General features: G+C 37.7%; 1 protein-coding gene and 2 long non-coding RNA genes across 4 annotated transcripts; 2 read left to right on the top strand and 1 right to left on the bottom strand.

The window, feature by feature from the left end:
• Positions 1-684: 684 nt before the first annotated feature.
• On the bottom strand, positions 685-23,524 carry BTF3L4 (basic transcription factor 3 like 4). Of its 2 annotated transcripts, XM_082688475.1 has the most exons (6): positions 23,357-23,513; positions 19,659-19,725; positions 15,583-15,696; positions 2,768-2,969; positions 1,685-1,744; positions 685-1,141 (listed from the first exon to the last, which is right to left on the bottom strand). In XM_082688475.1, exons 2-6 carry the CDS (start codon positions 19,710-19,712, stop codon positions 1,095-1,097), a joined length of 477 nt encoding a protein of 158 aa, XP_082544601.1. In that variant the 5' UTR covers positions 19,713-19,725; positions 23,357-23,513; the 3' UTR covers positions 685-1,094. The 2 variants fall into 2 exon arrangements, with proteins under 2 accessions (XP_082544601.1, XP_082544602.1); XM_082688476.1 differs by lacking the exon at positions 19,659-19,725 and having other exon boundaries at positions 23,357-23,524.
• Positions 2,976-4,877, top strand: LOC309843153. The gene is made up of 2 exons (XR_014299972.1): positions 2,976-3,762; positions 3,803-4,877. It is a non-coding gene; the product is annotated as an uncharacterized lncRNA (long non-coding RNA).
• LOC309843157 lies at positions 11,840-15,610 on the top strand. The gene is made up of 2 exons (XR_014299976.1): positions 11,840-13,474; positions 13,694-15,610. It is a non-coding gene; the product is annotated as an uncharacterized lncRNA (long non-coding RNA).
• Positions 23,525-24,062: the final 538 nt, after the last annotated feature.

Genomic DNA, 24,062 nt, shown 5'->3' with positions numbered 1-24,062 from the left:
GGGGCCAGTACCATTTCATAGAATGACCATTTTGCTGGGGAATGAGTCTATGACTCATCTTTTTCGGATTCAAAAGGACATTCCTAATTTTAACCTTGCTGAATGTAACAGGCATTTTTGCACCAGCTATTAAGAACAGCTAGTATAGAGGATAAGGCTGGCATAAAATTATTTAGCAAGCACATGCTAGCTATTCCAGTTTGAAATCTACCAAACTATAAAATCAGGGAGGAAATAAAAAGTTGAAGATGGAGCTGTTGTTCCTCAGGATGAGAGAAAAATGTCTTACCAAAAGAGGGATTAGGCACTCACTTAACTCTATATGGAGAACATCCTTCTCAGGCTAGGTAGAAGATGAGGAAGAGCATTATCAAAGGCTGACCAGGCCACTGGGAGACCAAAAGGAGAGCGAAAAAGGATTTAGGAAGAAAGCCAGAAGAAAATGTTCTGGGTCTGACTAGGTAAGTGAATCTAAGGCAATGTACCAAAGATATGCTATCCACTATACCAACATGGAGCTGGTGACAAAATATCTGAAGACATTTTAAACCCAGAAAAATGTATAAAAAATATGTTAACAAAGCAAATTAAAACCAAACTTCCAAGGGTAAAATCTCAGATCTGAAATCCAGGGTACTTACTTTTCTAATTCTGTGCATTATTAGAAAAAAATAAAAAAGTAACAAATGTAAAGATTTGTTTTATTTTCTACTGGGGGAAGAAGGAGGATAAATAGAACTGTTTTCCAATTTGCTCTCCACTGTATACACACATACCCACACGCATACATACACATACACACCAAAAATACCCCAACAAAAAAACAAAACAGAAAACTGAGAATCAAACACCAAAACACCCTCAAACTGCACCAATACTTCGTATTTTGACCAAAAGAATAGATCCTGGGAGGAAGTGCAAAATGCAAAATCAAATGACCGAAAAATGCTGAACAAACAGCATTATCAATATACAAAATATTTATATTACTGAACTAGTAACAGTTGATGTTCTCCATGTCTGTAAAACTTTGGAACCACATAGCTGATTTGTTAAATCTAGTCCATGCCAGTTTCCAAACTCCAGAAAAAATTTTAGTTAGCTTCATTCTTTGATGCCTCATCAAAATTTTCTACGAGATCTGGAGGGAAAAAAAAGTAAATGAGTTAAAGATACAAAAGAAGAAAAAGAGGTAAATGAAATTCCTAACTTCTAAACCTAATAAAAACCAAATTGTGGCTATTAAAATTAGCCTGAAAACATAGAGGACAAGAAGAAGAAATGAACTGGTGGTATTTCACTAATAATGCTTCATTTATCTGCTTTTAAAACACTACTCCTAAGGAAATGTTAGTCCTTTTTTGTCTGAGCAAACTCAGATGAACAGCATTTTCGTATGTCAATCATAATTCCCATGGAAATCATGTAACGGTAACTATGCAAATTTAAAATCACTGTGATTCTAATTTAACAAATGCAGGCAGCAGAGCTTTTGTGACAATTTCTGATTCTAAGTTCTAAATGGGAAGACTTTTATTCTTTTTCATTAGATTGTATCCATACTATTGTGAATCAATTTAAATTCACGAGTTCACCATCAACAAAAACTGAAAGTCATTATAAAATGAATTAAATGTGATAAGCAGGCTACTAAAAATCTTAGTGCTAAAGAAATGCCTCTTACCTGGAACATCATCATCCTCTTCATCAATGTCTTCTGGTTTTGGTGCTTTGCTATCCAACACTACAAAACATTTTAGAATTAGTTCTTAAGAACAAAGGCCTTTAATAGAACACTTATATTGTTTATTCTTTTCTCCTGTCTAAATATTATAATAGTTGTTCAGAAAAAGCTAAAATTTTGTCTGACCTAATACCATATTTTTTACTTAACACTAAAATCAGTAACACTTTAACTTCATTAGGTATATACTAAATACAGCTGGCAGTTTCAGTGGGCAGTGAGGGTAAAATTTATTTGGAAAGTGAAATAATTCTGATGGCTGGAATAAAAAGATACTACAGTTAATTTATTTTATAAATTTCATATGCTTAAATTAAAAAAATCAATATTCAAGACTTTCCATCTCTTCTGATATAAGGAAGTACCCAGCCATATAGTATGGGCACTGACAGAAAAGGCTCTTGGATTTTGAGGGGTGACAAGACATTTGAAACCAGGGCTATTGTGGAAATTCAGAATTTATAGTTGCCGTGCCTGTAGTTCAATCAACAATATTAAACAAAAATACAGTTCTCTCCTAACAGTATCTTCTTGTAATTAGTCAGAAGTGAGTATCAGGGGCGCCTGGGTGGGTCAGACCCTGGGCATCTGCCTTTGGCTAAGGTCATGATCCCAGAGTCCTGGGATCCAGGCCGCATTGGGCTCTCTGCTCAGCAGGAAGCCTGCTTCTCCCTCTTCCACTCCCCCTGCTTGTGTTCCCTATCTTGCTATGTCTCTGTCAAATAATAAATAAAATCTTAAAAAAAAAAAAAAAAAGTGAATATCAAATGCTGTCTGTAAAATGTGGTGTATAGACCTTTTAGGTAATTACCTCAACTCTATTACCAAAATGTATCCATATATTCTATCAGCTACACTGCACCATTATTAAAGAAACAAATTCAAAGATTTATGAAGCATATGAGTAACATTCTGTATGTAAAATTTACATACAAATAAATCCTTCCAGTATAAAATGGGCCTTTTAACTCATTAGGTTCTTTAGATTACAGCGAAGGAAGGATACTGAACAGAAATACCTACCTTGCCGTGGGAACTGTTCAGCTAACTTCCTAAGACTTGTTAAGCTGTCAGCACCAAGCTGACTTAATATTCCAGGAAGCATTTCTGTGATTGGTTTGGCTTCTGCATGACCAGTAATTGCAAAGGTGTTAGCAGAAAGGGAAGCTTGGACTTTGGGATTGTTGAAATGAATAACTGTCCCATCATCTTTAATCATGTTCACCTGTATGATCATAGAAGAAAAATATACTTCACATATCTGGTACAACTAAAACATTATCTGTTTAAATAACAACTTAGCCAATTATGGTGTTTTTGTTTTTGTTTTTAAAAACAATCCCAAGGTAGTAATTGTCTAAGCAGTAGATAATGGGTGGAAAAAGACCCTAGCAGCAACAAAGTAAAATGGTGTAGACGGCACAAATAACTAGGATGGTCAAGAAACATTTTATTACAGAATCTAGATTTTAAATTTAAAGACTTTTACTACTATAAGAAAGAAGTTCAATCCATATTTTAAAAATAATAGAATTATCAGCTAAGAACTGGCTTCTTAATAAAATTACCTACTATCTTACCCGATTTACACCACTGAACTAAATTAGTACATTTGGTGGGTGGGACAGCATCTTTCTCTTAGGTGACACATTGGAAAGGGTAATAGTGTACGGTAAAAAATAACCACTGAAAATCCATAAAGAACACTCAGAAATTTAACCAGATGTTTCATTCCTCTGAACACTTAGTAAATTTACAAAAATTTCAGTTTGTTCTCCTCATATTATTCTTTATTAAAGATTTTGTCAGTTCCTCTAACTCTTATGTATAGCTTCTCAACAACCTTCAATAAGCCTTGTAAATGTCAAAGAGGCTCTCCAACCCACTTGCCTGGCCACCTGAACATGCTTCATCAATCACTGGGAAACCTTTAAAATCATCCTCACATTCTTTTGGTAGCTTTCACTACATGAATTGACTGTTTCAGATTCAATTTTATCCACTGCCTGAAAAGGAAGGTTAGTATATGTGCTGCCGAAGCGAGCACTGAAAAGGAAGGTTAAACATGTGCTATTTAAAAGATTATTTTTCTCTCTCACTCATGCACTTTCTTATTATGTTTTAGTAAAACTGAATTTGCATAAGTTAAATGTTTGAATAATGTGATTCCACTAGTAGTTGATTCCACTGTGTAAGTTACCTTGATGGTAACATGCTTATTTTAGAAAAAGGTTAGGAGAGTTAACTCTTGGCTACTTTAGAAGCATTTCATGATCCATCCAAAAACTGCCCTTGTCAAAATCAAGCAGAGATGCGGTGTTCTCCATGGTCAGTGGAAGTGGGAGATCATCACCACTGATAGCACCAGAAAGGAAGGGGAATAAAGAGCTTCTAAATTTCAGGCATATCTGGAACACAGAGAAAGAAGGCAAATCCTCTGGGAAAAAATTGCAACTAAGATCTACAAGTAATTTCCCAAGTTTCTCTGACAAAAATCACTATCTGAATTCTATACCGTTCCCTCTATCCGTATTTTAATTAAGGTTCTATTATACATATTACACCCAGTAAGCATTCAATCCAGCTGTTCTGAACAAATACCATTGTGAGTTAAAAACAATTTATACTGACTTTGGAGAAAGAGAAATTATATAGTTCTGAAGATAATTATAGTTTAGGTAGGAAAGTTTAACAGTAAAGTGGCTGAAAATTTGGAAGAGGAAGGACTTGAGAAGGAGGTGGCATAGTGGATATGGAATGGAATGTTCTGCATCTATCCTAGAATGGGAAAAGAATAAAGATATGGTAGGACTCTATATTCTAAATTAAGACCAAATCTCTATAATACATCTAGGATGAAAAGAGTCTGAAATATTAGAATCTGAGATATTTATTATTTATAAATGTTAAAATCAAAAGAGATTTGAAATCAATATTGGTCCAAAAGTCAGGCCATGTATTTGTTGAAAGAGGTTTTCTAGTTCAAATCCCTTTTAGAGAAATAAATACTAAAGACAAAAGCTCTTGTTTAAGCAACATATCCAAGGACAAGTAGTTACATGCAAACCTAGAACTTGAGTGTGGGTCCCCGAATTTCTGTTTAGTTTTCTTCCTCATTCTTAAAAATGTTTATTTCCCTACAAAAATTCAATTCTGTGACCTTATGAAAGCTTGCCAGAGAATTATTTATCTCAAAACACAGGCTAAATGGAGAATGCAAAAAAATGCAACACAGATATATACATAATATATATCTTATTGGCTACAAAACAAGCAAGAAGCCCTAGCCCCAGCCAAATGAATTTTCCTGTGTTTAAGCTTCTTTACCAAAGGCTAAATGTTAGGTCCTATTTTACAACCTGATAAAGGTCTTTGTAGTTTAAATTGAGTTTAGTGTGAAAAGCAGGATGAATTCCATCTAAGGCTGTGAAACAGAAATAAATTTAAATATGGTTATTTTAAATAGGGTTGCACAAAAGTTGTAGCTCTGTGAATAAAAAGGTCCAAAAAGGGGTGGAGAGTTTAGTTAATTTTAGAAATGAGAATTAAATTTTAGAAGTTAAAGGCTAGAATATTTTCTTTCTACCATTCCTTCCTCTCTACTGAGCAAATAACATGGTTATATAAGGCTCCTAGATGCAAGCTATTAGACTATCAAAGGATGAATTGTTGGGTTGAGCAAGATCAGTTAGACACTTCCCCCACCAAAGGAAGGGATAAGGAACTTGTTAAATTCACAAAGCAAATTGTATGCATTTCATATGAAGACTTCACTTTTTCTAGTGATTTTACTGCTGTGTGTTCCACATAAGTGGTACAATCTACATACTTATAAAAATAAGGAGCACACAAGGAAAAAGACTATTAACCTAGCCACTGTACCAGCTCAGGTCTTTTCCCAATCAAATAACCCTTATATATCAAAATGTTTTTTCCACTTTAATAGGTAGCTGAAGGTAAAGGATGCTACTTGAGCAATGGAGGAAGTAGCATTTTTGAGACCCTAGTGCACACCACCAGATGACCTTGCTCTTTTTTGCTTGAGAAATGCTGACACGTTTTGTAATTATCGAAAATATTATCTCACATGCCTAGTACAATTACATATGCTGTTTTCACTGTTTAGAAGAACCCTTTTCTTTTCCACGTTGCAAATTCCCATTTATCCAAGACTTGGATCAGATGCTTCTTTCTCTGTAAAAATTTAGGATTCTTTGTGCACTTCCTGCACCTCATGGGTATTGCAAATATATGGAATTATCTTGTAGTGTAATTGTGTTTGCAAGTCTTTGACTTTATTAGAAGATGAACACTTTCTGATCAGAGACCATGCCTTACTAGACATAGTATGCCCCCAAATGTCCAGTACATAACAGTCACTCAAATGTGCCAAATGAATGGGACACCTCAAATTCAATTTATTTTAAAATCTTGGATGCTGTCAGACTTCAACTCTCCAAATGCTAAAGGGTCATCTCAAATTTAGAAATAGCTCCAGTAGTTCTCTTAATGAAGATGCTCAGAACCTCCTGAGCTATATCTTAGCCTTGACTTTTCTTATTGTTCAGACTTTTCAGAATCAGCCTGAATGCCCTACAGCATTCAGGAGCATTTAAATCATTCTTGGCAACTGCTGGGTGGCCCCATTATGCTGTTATCAAAACCAGCAAAGGCTGACCTCTGAGGAGGTCACATATATTATCACAGCAACCTTCTATCTGGTAAATCTGATGTGTGCTTTAATCCTACACAACAATATGTTTTTATGGCTCTAGGAGGCTCACAAATTTACCACTGACTCTACAGCTCTTGCTGATAACTGCCCTCTCAGTTCACAGAGGAAGTTTAAATTCTTCCATGTGATTTTTTGGGTATCTAAGTCCCCACTAGGCTGGCTAGCTGCGGTTCTGAGAATTGACAGTTGTCTTAAAAATCAAGTTTTACTGCTACTCCTTCCTTTATGTAGTGGCATTTATTTATCTACTTATTTTTAAAAGACTGCATTTTTAAATAATCTCCACACCCAACATGGGGCTTGAACTCACAACCCCGAGGGTCAAGAATTGTATGCTCTACCAACTGAACCAGCTAACTGCCCCTGTAATGGCATTTAAATGTTTATCAGGAAATTCACCTTTTATTGCCTTACTCCTGTTATCTTAATGGGGTGAAATAATAGACATTTTAAGAAAAAAGGACATAGCATCTGCGGTTTTGTGAGGTTAAGGGAGGTAAAAGTTTGAATATTATGGCCTTGGTGCATACTTCCATAAGTATCTTTCACAATCAGTCCTTTTAAGCTTAGCACCTGCTTATTTCTAAAGGCTAGTATGAACATAATCTATTATTGTTGATATGAAATAAAGCTAACAGCTGTAATTAAACTGTACAATATGCTGGGATCATTTTCTCTTATGCTTTGGAGGCAAGAGTCTGATGAGATGGATTCTTCACAGCTATGCTATAGATAGTATAAAATGGCACAACTATTTGAAAAGCAATTTGGCAACATGAAAAATTCTAAAATGTTCATGCTCGTTCAGCCACTAACTGTATTTCCAAGAATCTCTCTGAAGGAAATTAGAGATAAAGATACATATTATGTATATTGAAACCAAACACATGATTCTTTTATTATCAAAGCATCATAATGTATTGTAAATTATAATGTATTATAATAATGTATTATAGTATTATGTATAATGTATTATAATGTATTATAAATTAAGAAATGTTAAATTATGATATATCCATTGGAACATATGCAGACATCTACACTGTTGATTAAGAAGAAGTTGTTGTTTGTTTGTTTGTTTTTTAAAAGATTTTATTTATTTATTTGACAGAGATCACAAGTAGGCAGAGAGAGAGGAGGAAGCAGACTCCCTGCTGAGCTGAGAACCCGATGTGAAGCTGGATCCCAGGACTCTGGGATCATGACCTGAGCCGAAAGCAGAGGCTTTAAACCACTGAGCCACCCAGGTGCCCCTGTTTTGTTTTGTTTTTAAGATTTATGTAGTTATTTTAGAGACAGAGAGCGAGAGACCATGAGCAGGAGGGGCAGAAGAAGAGGGAGAGAGAATCCAAAACAGACTTCATGCTGAGTCTGAAGCCCATCATGGGGCTTGATCTCATGACACTGATATCATGGCCTGAGCCCAAACCAAGAGTTGGATGTTTAACTGACTGTACCACCCAGGTGCCCCAAGAAGAGTTTTTTAATGATATGAAACAATTTTCATAATATAATGCTATTTGGGGGGAAAACATTCTGAATTGTGCATCTAGCTACAGTCTCAAACACGTTAAAAGTACATGCATCTAAAGATAGGAAAGAAATAAAAAGCTAATAGTAGTTGTTTCTGGGTAGTGGGGATTATGATCAAATGTTCGTATCTTTTTATCTTCTGTATACCATAACTTCCTATAATGACAATATATATATATATTTTTTTATTTTTTTAAAGATTTTATTTATTTACTTGAGAGAGAGACAGTGAGAGAGAGCATGAACGAGGAGAAGGTCAGAGAGAGAAGCAGACTCCCCATGAAGCTGGGAGTCCGATGCGGGACTTGATCCCGGGACTCCAGGATTATGACCTGAGCCGAAGGCAGTCGTCCAACCAACTGAGCCACCCAGGCGTCCCGACAATATATATTTTTAAAGATTTTATTTATTTGTTTATTTATTTGAGAGAGAGAGAGAGAGAGAGAGAGACCGCAAATGTGTGAGCAGGGGAAGGACCAGAGAGGAGAGGGCAAGAATCTCAAGCAGACTCCGCACTGAGCATGGAGCCCGACATTGGGCTTGATTCCATCACTCTGCAATCATGACCTGAGCTGAAAACAAGAGTCAGAGGCTCAACCAACTGAGCCACCCAGGCACCCCGACAACAAAATATTTTTATATTGGAAGGGGGATGCTATTTTAAAAAACAGAAAATGTTCATCAACAGATGAATGGATAAATGTGGTATTATCCATACAATGGAATATTATTCAGCTATAAAAGGAGTGAAATTCTGATACATGCTAAAACATGGATGAACCTTGAAAACATTATGCTAAATGAAGTATGCTAGACACAAAACAAATATTGTATTACACAAAATATTTACAACAGGCATATCCACAGAGACAAAGAATAGGTTACAGGCTATTGAGTTGGGGAAGGGGGAATGAAAAGTTATTGCTTAACGGATATAGAGTTTTGGTTTGGGATGATAAAAAATTTTGGAAATAGGGGCACCAGGGTGTCTCAGTCAGTTAAGTGTCCGCCTTCAGCTTAAGTCATGATCCCAGGGTCCTGGGATTAAGCCTAAGTGTTGGACTTTCTGTTCAGTGGGGAGCCTGCTTGTCCCTCTCCCTCTGCCTGTTGCTCTCCCTGCTTGTGTTCTCTGTCAAGTAAATAAATAAAATCTTTAAAAAAATAAAAAAAAAGAATTTTGGAAATAGATAATAGTTGTGGTTGCACAACACTTTAAATATAGTACTATTGAACTGTACTCAAAAATGGTTAAAATGACAATTTTTATGCTGCATATATTTACTACAATAAAAAAATAGTAAAAAAAAAAACCCCAAAAATCAGGATCTTAAAAGAAAAAGTGAGGGACGCCTGGGTGGCTCAGTTGGTTAAGCAGCTGCCTTCGGCTCAGGTCATGATCCCAGCGTCCTGGGATCGAGTCCCACATCGGGCTCCTTGCTCGGCAGGGAGCCTGCTTCTCCCTCTGCCTCTGCCTGCCATTCTGTCTGCCTGTGCTTGCTCTCTCCCCATCTCTCTCTGATAAATAAATAAAATCTTTAAAAAAAAAAAAAAAAAAGAAAAAGTGAGGCTGCTATGATAGGATAAGGTAAATGGGACATAGTATTTCCCTTTTACTCTCCTGTACTCAGAGCTGTCTACACATTGCCACCTGAGGTTCTGGTTGGAGGAAGAAAGAATTGTGGTTAAGGGTCAACCAAGGTTCTCCTTCTGGTATAAGTGGTTCAGGAAAAGTAAGAACCAGGAAAAGGAAAATATAAACAGTAAAACTTATGAGGACAATTATAAAATTTACATTCTCAGCCCTAAGTGTTTTCCTGAGCTCCAGTGTCCTATGGCTAACTTTTTTTCTTTTTAATAAGTAATCTCTATGCCCAACATGGGGCTTGAACTCACAATCCTAACATTGAGTTGTATGTGCCACTGAATGAGCCAGCCAGGCACCCCAATGTCTAACTTCTTGAGAACAATTCCATCTCAAATAATCAGTATCCCTTAAACTTAATAGGCCCCAAATAAACTTATCATGAGAGTCAGCATGCTACAGACTATAATGAATAAACACGGTCCCTGCTATCAAGTTCTTATAATCTGGAAAAAAAAAAACAAAACGACTAATTGGTTAATAAGTAACCATTATACCCCACAATATGAGGCTGTCATTAATAAATGTATTAGAGCAGAGCAACTTAAGCTAAGGGCAATGGAAGTAGAAAGAAGGGGTTGATTAATTAATCAGACCTGGAAATAAAGGAAAAGTTCCAGAGGCAGAATCATATCCTAGTTACAACAGAAGATGCCCTCTGAATATAAAACTCTCTGAAGCAACTAGGCCATCTAGATCAGAGATTCCAATTTTTGATGACAATGCTTACCAAATAAATTTGATAAAATCAATAACTTCTGAGAAATAGAACAGATCCCACTGTTGATAGATTTATGTTATCAGGTAAAGACAGGTAACAGCATGGTCGCTATATTCAACTAGATTACCAAAAAGGAAGCACATCCAAATACCTTCAAATGTTATAGCATATAAAACATTTTTAGAAATTTAGATTATAAGTTTGGATTTTGGATTATAAATCTTCTGGGGTCTGCCTAGGAATTCCTTCGTAAAACCTAGGCTTTTGTATGAAACAGTCTCTGACACTCCAGTACCCTTACTTTTTGACAGCTTTGCATTTCTCTGTCTTTGGTAACATGTAAAAGAAATCTATCTATGACTTATAATTTATTATACGAAATCAACAAACTAATGAATACATCAAAGACCAGAGAAGCTTGTCTTAATCCAAATAGTCCTTCAGTTTTTTAAAGTTTCTAAAGAGTACATAAATTAAACTTTGGGAGAGGGAAAAAAAATCACCAATACCAACAACTTAGAAAGTAAGATTAGAACTTTACTTGGCAGAAGTATATTCCATGAATTTTTGGAATCCATCACTGATTTCCCTGTTCCCCACGCACCAAACTGAATACTTTCTACTTGTTTGATGTTTTGAAGGTCTAAGTACAGAAAACACAGTAATATTATTTTTTGTTTTACAAGAATGGCAATGGTGTCTTCTCTTTTTGGAAGTTTTTATCTGCTTTTCTAAAAGTGCTGAAAAACAGAAAGAGTACTTTCCTCAAAGGTCAGGACTTTTTTTTTTTTTTAAAGTAAACTCTATATCCAACGTGGGGCTCAAACTCATGTCCCCAAGATCAAGAGTTCCCTGCTCTACTGACTAAGCCAGCCAGGTGCCCCAGAATTCGGCACTCTGAAAACAAGTTTCAGACATTCCAAATAAAAGATGACAAAATTGTAATTAATGTGTTTCTTCTATGCTGATATATTTTTTTCACATCTTAGTGTTTCTGAAAACTTCTGTACAACTTTTCATATTTATATTTTTTTAAGAAATTTTATTTATTTATTTGACAGATAGAGATCACAAGTAGGTAGAGAGGCAGGCAGAGAGAGAGGAGGAAACAGGCTCCCTGCTGAGCAGAGAGCCCGATGCAGGGCTCAATCCCAGAACCCTGAGATCATGACCTGAGCCGAAGGCAGAAGCTTAACCCACTGAGCCACCCAGGTTCCCCTTTTCATGTTTACTTTTTTTTTTTTTTAAAGATTTTATTTATTTATTTGACAGAGAGAAATCACAAGCAGTCAGAGGCAGGCAGAGAGAGAGAGAGGGAAGCAGGCTCCCTGCTGAGCAGAGAGCCCGATGTGGGGCTCGATCCCAGGACCCTGAGATCATGACCTGAGCCGAAGGCAGCGGCTTAACCCACTGAGCCACCCAGGCGCCCCTTCATGTTTACATTTAATGCAGTAGTTTCTTTTCTCATTCCAAGAGCTGTTTTTAAACCAAATGTGTGTCATCGTTTTCTTTAAAAATTTTTTGAAAAAAACTCTACGTTAAACTTAGTAACACAAACATAATGTTTGAGGCAAGCTAGGTTATATATAGTATACTAGATATTCCTACACAAAATCTGCCAAGTGTTATATAAAGTACAAGTACGTTAGCTCTCAAAAAACCAATTTTAGAAAGAGGGAAAAAGGAAAAAAGTAAAACTCTTCCCATCTTAGCTTCAAATATTCAGAAATTTTATAGCTGTTACCTTACATTGTTGATGATCTTTATGCATATTTTCTCTTTAACCAGTCTGTAAGGGCTGGAAGACATCATACACACATACAGGGTTGGGGTGCAATGAGTGTGTGTATGTGCTTATTATGTAGCACTAATTTTCTTTTCTTTTTTTAAAGATTTATTTGGGAGGGAAGGGGAGAGAGAGGGAGAGAGACAGTGACTGAGACAGAAGGAGCAGGGGGAGCGGCAAACAGACTCCTCACTGAGCATGATCCCAGGACTCTTCATGATCCAGGGCTTGAAGTTTAACGTTTAACCAACTGGGCCACCCAGGCGCCCCAGTAGCATTAATTTTCTGTGCTATGACTCCTCAAAAAGCTAGAAATGACATCAGTAGTAGTTACAAAAGGAATTCACACCACAGTTTAATAAATGCTATAATAAAATAAATACAGGACATTATAAAGGCACACAGGAAAAGCATCTGACCCTTCTTTATGCAAATGTGTTAAGTGTGTTACCAGGAAGGCTTCTGGGAGAAATAATGCCTGCATTAAGACCTGGAAAAAGGGGCACCTGGGTGGCTCAGTGGGTTAAGGCCTCTGCCTTTGGCTCAGGTCATGATCCCAGTGTCCTGTGATCGGAAAAAAAAAAAATTCTTAAAAAAAAAAAAAAAAAAAAAAAAAGACCTGAAAAAAGAGAAACATCCATGTCTTTGGAAATACTGATAGGGATTTCTTTTATATGTAATGGTGTAACTAATTCTGCATGGTAGGTGTTCAATAATACAGGGTATAAGGCAGATACTTTCTTTCTCTGGTGGTGGTAGGGGTTTGAGGGATAAAGAGGGGAGCAGGAGGAGAGGAAAAGGCCAAGAGAGGATGTAAGAAAGTGCAACTGAAAAGACCAAAAGCAGGATAAAACTGACAAAAAGAATGAACTTGGGTTTAACACTTAGACTCTAACACTTACTAGCTAAGTGATCTTGGGCAGGTACCTAATTCTGTCTCCGCTTTCTTCTCCGTAGTCAGTAACAACTGACTCAAAGAGATATAGTGAATCTGAAATGGGATAATATGTTTGTCTCGTTATCTAATTAATTTCCCTATTAGACTGTAAGCTCCAAAGGACATAGACTATGAATAATAACTTATGAACTACTATCTAGCAAGTCCTTGGCAAATTGCTTGGCACACAGTAGATGTCCACCAAGTACTGACTATCAATACTTTATTAGAACAATTTCAACTACAAAAATACCATCACTTCAGCAATGCACTGTAACAAATTTGGTTGTATTCTGAAAAGATCAAAGACTGTTAACTGATTGGTTTTCTTATTATAAAAAACATTTATAAAGTTAATGCTATCTGACCACAAAGAGTTTTTTTTTTTTTTTAAAGATTTTATTTATTTATTTGACAGAGAGAAATTACAAGTACACTGAGAGGCAGGCAGAGAGAGAGAGAGAGAGAAGGAAGCAGGTTCCCTGCTGAGCAGAGAGCCCGATGCGGGACTCGATCCCAGGACCCTGAGATCATGACCTGAGCCAAAGGCAGCGGCTTAACCCACTGAGCCACCCAGGCGCCCCTGACCACAAAGAGTTTTATTAATCATAACCATAAGTGTCCCAGTTTGTTTTCTGAACAAAAACAAACATTTAGAAAAACATGCCCTTGGAGATATTACATAGTTAAATCTATACTTCAAAGAGGTATAAATAGAAACTTTTCCTCTCTCTAAAGAGGTATTTTTCAACCAAGGGTGACTTTGTCCCCTAGGGGGCATGTGAAAAAATCTGAGGACATTTTTGGTTGTCATAACTCGGCGGGTGTGTGTGTGTGTGTGTGTGTGTGTATAGTGGGGCTACTGGTACCTAGGGTGTAGAGGCCAGGGAAGCTGCTTAAACATCCTACAATACACATGACAGTTCCCACAATAAAAACCAGCTGGTTCAAAATGTCAATAGTGCTGAGGTGGCAGGGCAGGGAGGGGGTAGGGGGACTCAGAGAGTAGAAATGTATGCAAGGTTGTAAGATGGCCAGAACATTTATAAGTTGTTTACGTTTAAGGGGCGCCTAGGTGGCTCAGTGGGTTAAAGCTTCTGCCTTCAGCTCAGGTCATGATCTCAGGGTCCTGGGATCAAACCCCACATTGGGCTCTCTGCTCAGCAGGGAGCCTGCTTCCCCCCCCCCCCGCCCCCCCCCGCCTGCTGCTCTGTCTACTTGTGATCTCTGTCAAATAAACAAATAAAATCTTTAAAAAAAAAAGTTGTTTAGGTTATCAGAGTTATTGTCTATTATTGCAACTTACTCTTTTTTTTAAACCAAGATTTATTTGGATTTTTTTAAAGAGAGGTTTAGACAGTTTTTTCCTCATATATATCCCAGATAAAGAGATCTGAGAATTATTTTGAGGTCAATAAAAATATATAAAAACTTACAATAGCTCAGAAGAAAAAAATGCATATAAAATGCTTAATTTCAAGACTTGCAAATGAAGTTCTAATCTTTATCAGAGTAGAAATGCACAGGTACATTAAGCAAAAAGGAAGAAAGATACATGTGTCTTACATTTTCTACCATTTTATCAGTATACTAATTTTGAAAGTACAAAACAGACTTAAATGATGTGTTAATATTTATTCATATATGCACAGTAGGAGGAACATGTGGCCATTTCACTGCGTCTTCTCTGATAGTCTGCTATTTATTAGTGATCCTTGCCTCCACATTATCTCTGATCTGTTTTATAGCACATGGGCATGAATGATCTGTTAAAAATTGTGAGGTGGTACCACACATAGTAATGATATTAAATATAATTTAACTTAAACATTCAATTTAATTTATGGCAGTGAAAATTTAAAAAAATTTACTATCAGAAATGGAATTATCAGGTAGAAGTGAATTTAGATGGTAACAGGTCATAAAGAGCTGATGTTATCATTTTTCTTGCGCATCTTTTGAAATAACATCCTTTGGCTTCATATTTAAGAAAAGTAGTATCACCAAAATATAATTAGATGATTTAAAAAATTTAACCAATAATTTCCAGAAAAGGTCTAATAAGAAATCCAATCCATGTAAAGCTATTGCTAGAGCTTCTTGATTGAGGTAATAAAAAGATACTGTTGAGCAGAAAGGGAAAAAAAATCCACCTTATTTGAAGAAATCTTGGAGTTTATTTCTATATTATTAGGAAAAAATAACTTATTTTACATGAAAATTTAAAAGCAGTTCCATAATTTTGTCACATATGCTAAATTCTTTGAGACAGAAAAGTAGGAATTCCTTATCTGTCAACTAAAATCATTTTTTTTGATCATCCATTTTTATACAATAAGCAAATTTAATACCTAGTCCTTCGGACACCTGGCTGACAATACCTGATTCTTCTAAGCTGATATTTCTCATCTGAAAAGTGTAGATAATTATATAATCAATGTGCTATTTGTTCACATAATTTAACCATTTACAAAATGACCATACCTCTTCAATACCAGCTATATTATTCACAGCCAGTTTTTTTAGAGAACTCTGGAGTTTTTTGTCATCAGCTGTAGCTGTTCTATGTACCACCTTCTTCTTTCTGCGAGCTGTACCCTGAAAAATAACCAAACAGAAGTGTTAGGATGCTTTGCATCTTGGCAAGTATAGTCAGTCACATGTCTTCCTATTCCCAATACTCTAATTAAAACCCACATAAGAAATTGCTGACTTAATACTAATGACCAAGAAGACTGCTCAGAGTTGTGTTAGCCTAACCCAGATTTTTGACAGTTCTAGTCAGTTCTTATTTTTTCTAATATCCATTTATCATTTCCACATATCATGTTTTAAAACTTTTCAATAATAAAACAATACAACTGTGTTTTATGACAACTTCCAAATATTACAAGGAATGCTTTTTTATAGTACCTACCACCCCCTGACAATAAAGTTAAATCTAAAGATATTCTGAAACTTTGAAGATTCTGACATAATTAAGAATCAAATGCCTACAACTGAGTATTCTACATTCCTAGAATCTAGGAATGAAAACAATCAAGTTCTTACTTCAAGGAAAATACATTACAGTGGGATGGAAAAGTCAATAAATACATGAATGAATTAGATCTTTTCAAATGGGATACAGGTATTAAGGCAAAAACCCCCAGCACAGTACTAAGAGTATTTATTGGGTGGGCGCAGAGCAGTACTTTATTGTTCAGGGAGGACCCTCTGAAGAGGTGACATTATGAGCTGAGATCCAAGCAGAATGAAACGAGCGAACCTATTGTTTCTACAGAGAGAAAACAGGTCAGTCATGGTTTTGGCAGAGTGTACAAAGGGGAAGGAGGAGGAAAATGCAATCAGAAAGATAGGAAAGGGCCAAATCACGTAGCCTAGAATGCCATGGGTAGGAGTTGGATTTTATTCTAATTGTAATACAAAGGTTTTAAGCATGGGAATGATTTGATCTCATTTATGATTTTTACAGATGACTAAAGTTGCTGTGGATAATGAACTATAATGAGATCAATCAGGAAGCTACTGCAGTAGTCTTGATGAGAGATAAAAGAGTTTTGGCAGTGGAGATGGTGAGAGCTTAGACTCTCAGAAGAACCAACATGCTGATGGATTGGACGTGGGATATGAGGAAAAAAGGAATCTAGAATGATGCTCAGAATATTGGCCTGAGCAAATAGTTTGACAATTATACTATTCACTGAGATAGAAAGAGCTCATTTCTAAATGGATACTTTGAAACTTTAGATATATATTTCCCCTGAAAAACTATTTAAGGGGCATCTGGGTGGCTCAGTGGGTTAAGCCTCTGCCTTTGGCTCAGGTCATGATCTCAGGGTCCTGGGATCAAGCCCCACATGGGGCTCTCCGCTCAGCAGGGTGCATACCTACCTTCACCCCGCCCTGCCCGCCTCTCTGCCTGCTTGTGAGCTCTGTCAAATAAATAAATAAAATCTTAAAAAAAAAAAAAAAAACGAAAGAAAGAAAGAAAAGAAAAACTATTTAAAATAAATTCCGGGACCAATTTAAAAGAAAATATAACCTAAAGCAAAAATAAAATGTTACCAAAAGAAGCCTAAGCATTGAGGGCTAAATCTTTCTGAGTCCTGGAAGGAGGAAAGGAAGAGAGTTTTCCATCTCTGGGTACCTCCTGAAGTACTCAGGGAATCAGCTATATAGAGAGTAGGCAGGGGCTTCAGCCTCAGCAATGCTGGAGGGAGTGGAAGAATGTTCTGTGAGTAGCAGCAAAGGTTGTGACAAAATCCAGTTGTTGAAGGATAGACTAGAGGTGACTATTTTCACAGATGGTCATTTATTTGAGAAATGTTCCTAACTCAGGGGCAACTCAACTGCTTGCTGTATGCCTCAAATGAAATGATTCTCAGGTACCTCAAATTTGACATGTCTAAAAGCTTGAGTCCATGAAACTATTCCTCCTATATTTCCTAAGTTTTATAGCTGGGGGTACCACCATCTACCTAATCTTTATTTCTCTTCATATGAATTATGTCATTCCAACTCCCAAAGTTGTGTTCCATATACCAAAGCAGCAGTCTCTCAACTGTTCTCCTCTATGCCAAACTTTCATTTCATTCCTTTCTCCATGTTGCCAGCACCTATTTCTAAAATGATTGTTCTTAAAATCTTTCAATAGTTGCTCCCTGCCTATAAAATCCTATACTCCATGGATGCCAGGGTGGCTCAGTTGGTTGGGCAACTGCCTTCAGCTCAGGTCATGATCCTGGAGTCCTGGGACTGAGTCCTGCATCAGGCTCCCTGCTCAGTGGGGAGCCTACTTTTCCTTCTGATCCTCCCCCCTCTCATGCTCTCACTCTCAAATAAATAAATCTTAAAAAAAAAAAAAAAAAAAAAAATCCCAGGTATGCCTGGGTGGCTCAGTGGGTTAAAGCCTCTGCCTTTGGCTCAGGTCATGATCCCAGGGTCCTGGGATCGAGCCCCACATCGGGCTCTCTGCTCAGCGGGGAGCCTGCTTCCCTGTCTTTCTCTCTGCCTGCCTCTCTGCCTACTCGTAATCTCTGTCTGTCAAATAAATAAATAAAATCTTAAAAAAAAAAATCCCATACGCCACAGTATGGCATATAAGACTCTGATACAACCCCCAATTCCCTGGTTGTTTCATCTTCTACCATTCTTTATCCATTATACAGTCTAAACTCTAACCATACCAAACTAAAGCAAGCCATTCCATTAAGCGCCAAGCTATCACAGCATCTTAAGTGCCTTAGCAAGCATGAGAATGACGATCCCCTTTTCCCTCTACCCACTTACCCTCACCTATCTAAACAGTGATAAATTCTTGTTCTCCAAATTCAGCTCAGAGATGACTTCCTTGTCCCTCCTAGGCAAGAGCACCTTGTACCTCATTTTAACATTTATTATTCTATAGTGTAATTGTGAGCATGTCTCCCTTCCAAGCTAAGCTGTGTCAAGAGAAGAAAATCTTGAGTAGTTTCTCTACTATGTGTCTGGAACATAGTAGGTACATAGTAAACTAGTTTTATTTACCACCTGGTTTAAAATATGTAAAGTACTGAACCAAGCTCTTCCAGGTACATTCTATGGTTCCTGAATATCCCTAGTTTTTGCATTGGTTCATTACCTTATACTTGATGCTACAATGTGACCACTTTGGTTACATGAATGTGTTAATATGACTCCAGAGTCCTATAGCTGTATCACTATGGAAGGAGAAAATAAGTCACTTCTTCCCTTCCCCTACTATCTCCTTCCCTAGGAGATATGGTTACCATCATAGTAAATGAAAAGTAAAGCTGCTACATAAGTGACCTACCTACACTCTTCCCAGGTCTGAACTGAGTACTATTCTCACTTTTCCTTTTTCGAAGATTGTTTTGGGCAGAGATAAGGGCAGAGTACTCTCCTTGAGCTGGGGGCTAGAACTGAAGGGAATCAAAGATTCTCAGGATGAACTCTTCCTCAGGTTTCAAAGTACATGGAATAAGAATGTCTGTGCTCATATTGACCAACACAGAAGACCAGGCAGGAATTTGGGAGGAAAACCTAGCAATGAACAAAACATACAATCAGCTTGAGCATTTCTAGTTAAACCTAATAAACCTAACTGTACAAGTAGGTATATCCAGTCAAGATGAGGTAACCTCAACATCTGGGATGCCCTGCAAAGGAGTCTAACATAACAATCGCTATCATTTATTAAGTATGCATGCTGTGCCAGACACCATGTTAGGCATTTCATAAGTATTACTTTAATCCTCAGATGCATCTATTTCTGTTCTGCAGATGGAAAGATGGAAGCCTAACAAGGTCAGATAACTTGTTCATGTCACATAACTACCAGATGTTAAGAGGATTCAAACAAAGGTGGCTATTTCCATTGCACCACCAGACAGAAGTTTTCTAGTTATCTCTTTTAAATCTAGACAAGTTATTTCCAAATTGGAATGTGGTTTGATCTTGATAAAAGATTTAAAATTTTCAATGACCACAAATCCAAAATAATACTACTATCTGGCAATAATACATTTTCCTCTCAATTTTTCTTATGCCACACTCACCTTGCCCCCTATCCGGACCTGAGCCTGAAGTTTGGCTAACTTTTCTTGATTCATGCTGTTGGTAAATCTAGGGGGGGAAAAATAGATTTGTTAAAGTCACTGTTTTACCAAAATAAAATAACTGTTTATGCAACAGTACCTTCTGGCTCACTAGGCTTGCAATATGCGTCACCATCATGATCATATTAATACTGTCTCTATATTCTTAATAAGTATTAATAACTCGTTCTAGCTTTATAAACCAGATATTAAGAGAACCAAAATTAAATAAGACCACAAGGGAGACAAATATACGAACAGAAAACAGAACGGGACTCAAAGTTACCTATTTGAAGATCCCTCCTTAAAAACAAAATTCATGGGGCTCCTGGGTAGCTCAGTTGGTTAAGCAGTTAAGAATCTGACTTCAGCTCAGGTCATGATCCCAGGGTCCTGGGATGGAGGCCTGCAGGTCAGGTGACCTGCTCAGCGGGAAGCCTGCTTCCTCCTCTCCCTCTACCCTTCCCCCCTGCTCATGTGCATGCTCTCTCTCTGAAATAATGAATAAAATCTTAAAAAAAAAAAAAAAAAACACATAAAAATTCATTCCGTTGGCATTCAGTAAAACCTACCCAATTATAAAATCTCTAGACAAGCCAGTTTTTCCCCCAGAGATTTTTACAGCAGAGCAGTTACCAAATGTTATTAGCACAACCTTTAAGCAGACTTTTTCCTCCCAAATCATAAATGAACCATATATAACCTTGTAACCATAAATAGACCCCCTCCAAAGAAACCTGGACAAAGAAGAAATTCAACAATAGGCCATCTAGCTGTCAAGATATGAGGTAGTCATATCTTCTATTCAAGGTCAGATGGTATGTTAATAACAGGAAAAGAGAGCCAGATTTTTCAGACATTCAGCACTTTAGCAGCCCCTTCCACAGAGTTCATTCAATATTTTGCACTGATATAGTATGTCACACTTGTCAAGATATTCCTGCATACACGGTAAAATGCTTCACTGCACAATTTGATTAAAAAAAAAATCTCTGCTACATTAATTCTAAATCTTTGTGTGTTTGGGAGGAGGAAATTCTTAAATATAAGCTTTTTAAGGCTAATTTTGATTTTGAAAATTCTAAGAAAATTGTAAAGTCATAAATCCTAATCTGATCAGTGATATTCCTACTAAAGAAAACAGTTCTTAAATTTATAATGGGTTGTAACATTCCACACTATATAAACAAATACAAGCCAAGGTTAAGGGGCATCTGGGTGACTCAGCTTGTTAATTGTCTGCTTTTGGATCAGGTCATGATCCCCAAGTCCCTGGATTGAGCCCTGCTTCAGGATCCCTCCTCAGTGGGGAGTGTGCTTCTCCCTTGCTCATGCTCTCTCTCCCTCCCTCTCTCAAATAAATAAATAAAAATCTTTAATAATAACAATTAAAAAAAAAAGCCAAGGTTAAAAATCTTGTTTTACTTGTTCTGTGGACCAAGAGATTATTACTAAGATTTGAGAGAGGGAATAAAAACTTTTATGGCCAATTCTCTAACTGCTTTATAATTATCATTCACATGACAAAGATAATGTCTTTCAGAGATGAAAGAGAATCGAAGATTATATAAGCACTATTCTGTATTCTGACACTGGACTTTAGCAGTAACCTGTATATACACATGCTTCAAGCTAAATAAAGTCCAGCTCCCAAACAACATTCAGAATTTATGATTCCTCAATCTTTGCCCATCGCTGGATCACAATGCTCAGCAGCTAAAAACTCCTTTACAGGAGGAATACAAAGCCAGAAGGCTTAGGTGTGTGACAATCTCAACTCAGCCACAGACCCACAGACTTAAAAATTGCTGATGCAAATTCCAATGTCTATATTCAATATCCACAGAAAAGGACAAATATTCACAAATATTCAAAATTTTGGCCCCAAAAGTACAGTGAACTAACAAAGAACCTAAAATTTTTTTTACAAAAAAGGGGCTAAGTGAAAATATTAGAACTAGGCACAGTAAATCTGAGACTCTTCTGCATTTTGAAGTGCCAATCCCCAAGAGAAGAAATGGAAGACAGGAGACTGAAGTCAAGATGAAGAGCCTTGACTTATTTGAAACAAAAGCAAAACCAAAATTAACTCTATATCAATGTGTAGATGAAAGAACAGATTCCATTCTATGTAATCAGTACAACAGAAAACTTGTTCCCAAAACTTATCTCAGAGAAAAACCATTTTAGGGAAGTTGTAAACTCATGGGGGAGAGGGGAGGGTGAAAGGTTGTCCTTTGTCCACTAGCATGTTGGGGTGTGTGGAGTTGAATGAAGTAGTAAAGAGGATTGGACTCAGTCTATGAGAGATGAGATGCCAAGCTCAGAATCTAAACTAGACCTCAAAGATCACTTCATTTAATTCCCTATTCCTCAATCAACCTTTACTTCATTATACCCATTATTTCTGTTTTGTATGTGAGGCCATCTCAAATACCCGCAAGCAACAGTAGGGTAGAAATAAATTGTAAACAAATAAAATAGATCCATCTCTCTCCTAATTTAACAGATTTGGAAATGAGGGTCCAAAAGGGAGAAGTCACTTCCTAGACCCAAAAGGCAGAAGTAACTTCCTAAGAACATAAATTACTGAATTCTTCCTTGGGGAACCTAGGGTCATTTAATCCTTTACTCAAGGACTCAAGAAAGGTGTAAATAATGAGATTATAATCAGTATTTATTGAGTGCCTAAATTCTAAGCATTATGGTAGGCACTTTCACCATGTTTACATATCATGTTTACACACGGATAAAATAACTTCAACCTTTAGTCCTAACTTTTTATTATGTGGGGTATCTCTAAGAGAGGCACAAATTTTGGAATCAAAAGGATCAAGGTTCTACTACTTAGGACTTCGGAAAGGCATTTTACTTTCTGAACTTGTGTTCCTTCTGCGTTAGAAAAGGTTTTAACACCACACATCTCATACGGTTGTTTTAAGGATTAAAGGTTAAGTTATTGAGCACAGGGTATGCCTCACTGTAGATACTCAAAAACTGGTAACTATTGTTACCACTCCCGAGGGGACAGCTATGGTGTAAGTGAAAAGAACGTGGGAACGGAAGTTGAAACCGCCATTCACTAGCTGTGTAACAGGGTGCCCGTCGGTCAATCAATTTCCTGACAGCCTACTATGCTTCAAGCAGTGTGATGGGGCTATCGAGATGGTCAAGGCAATTTTTCAGGGAGGGAACAGAACTGTAAACAAATACTGCCATTACGAGGTGAAGAGAGCTGCAACGGAATTCAGTCCCAAGCGCTTCGGGGCCGGGGGCTGCTAACCTCAGTTTCCCTATCTGTAGAGTGGGAGGATCAAAGGAGACGACAACAGATAGCTGTTGTCACAGCACTGTTGTTGTGAATAAAAAAGAGTAACGGGAGAGAGGCGGGGGACCACCCGCCTCCTGGGACTGAATCTGGGCGGCAACAGCGCGGGCCCCCACAGGGAGCGGTGGTGCTGGGGACCTTCCCTCAGGTGCCGACCCCCAGCTGCGCCGCCGGTAACCGACAAGCCAAACCAGCCGCCTCCGCCCCCACTCGGCGCGCCACGGCGGAAGTGGCAGCCCGAGTGGTTGGCGGGTGTCGGAAGAAGAGGGCGGGGGGAGACCGTGCGCAGCGGCCTATGGCCGTGGAGTGGCGGGACCGCCGGGGGTCTCACCTGAAGCAGGGAGGGTCCTCCAACAACAGCACGCGGCAAGAGCAAGATGGCTGCCTCAGTCGAGACAGAGAAAGACGACGGCAACAGCGGCGGCGGGAGCGGGGCCCACGTGATACAAGCAGCTCCGCCTCTCTCTCTCTCACAGGAGCAGCCTATCCCGGGGAACGTATTTATGAACTACAAAACCCAGGCTGCTCTGCGCCTCCCAATAGAAATGCGGCAGGTGCAGGTGGCCGCACTGCATTCTGGAGCTTGCAGTCTCCTGAGAATTCCATTGTGTCTGTGCCTACAAATTTGTAGGGATTCTAATAAAAAAGAGGTGTGTATTTTTGTTTGGGTGTGTACTTTTGTCACGTATCTTTCACTAAGCATTAACTCCGCACTGTCGGACTCAACTAGTGCGGACTCATTACTATGGAGACTCAGCCAGTCACTGAGCGAGGAGACGGGAAATTTTGACCTGTTTGTTGTTTAAAAAACAAAACAAAACAAAACAAAACTGAGAAAGAAATAATTAACCCAGAAAGTTTAAAAACAACTAGACAAGCAGATTTAACCAGAAAAGCTTTACGCTTTAAATGCCTGCAGTGACTTTTGTCCTGGTTCCCCGAAGAGCTAGATCAGTTTTGCAATAAGAGATCCGAAGTTTGGTTTTCTCGGAGCTTGCATCAGTTGGTTGCATCATCCCTGAGTGGAAGAACTGCGG

Source organism: Mustela nivalis, assembly GCF_964662115.1.
Source record: "Mustela nivalis genome assembly, chromosome: 10".
In the NCBI taxonomy this organism is placed as follows: Eukaryota; Metazoa; Chordata; class Mammalia; order Carnivora; family Mustelidae; genus Mustela; species Mustela nivalis.
This window is presented reverse-complemented; position numbering and strand designations above follow the sequence as displayed.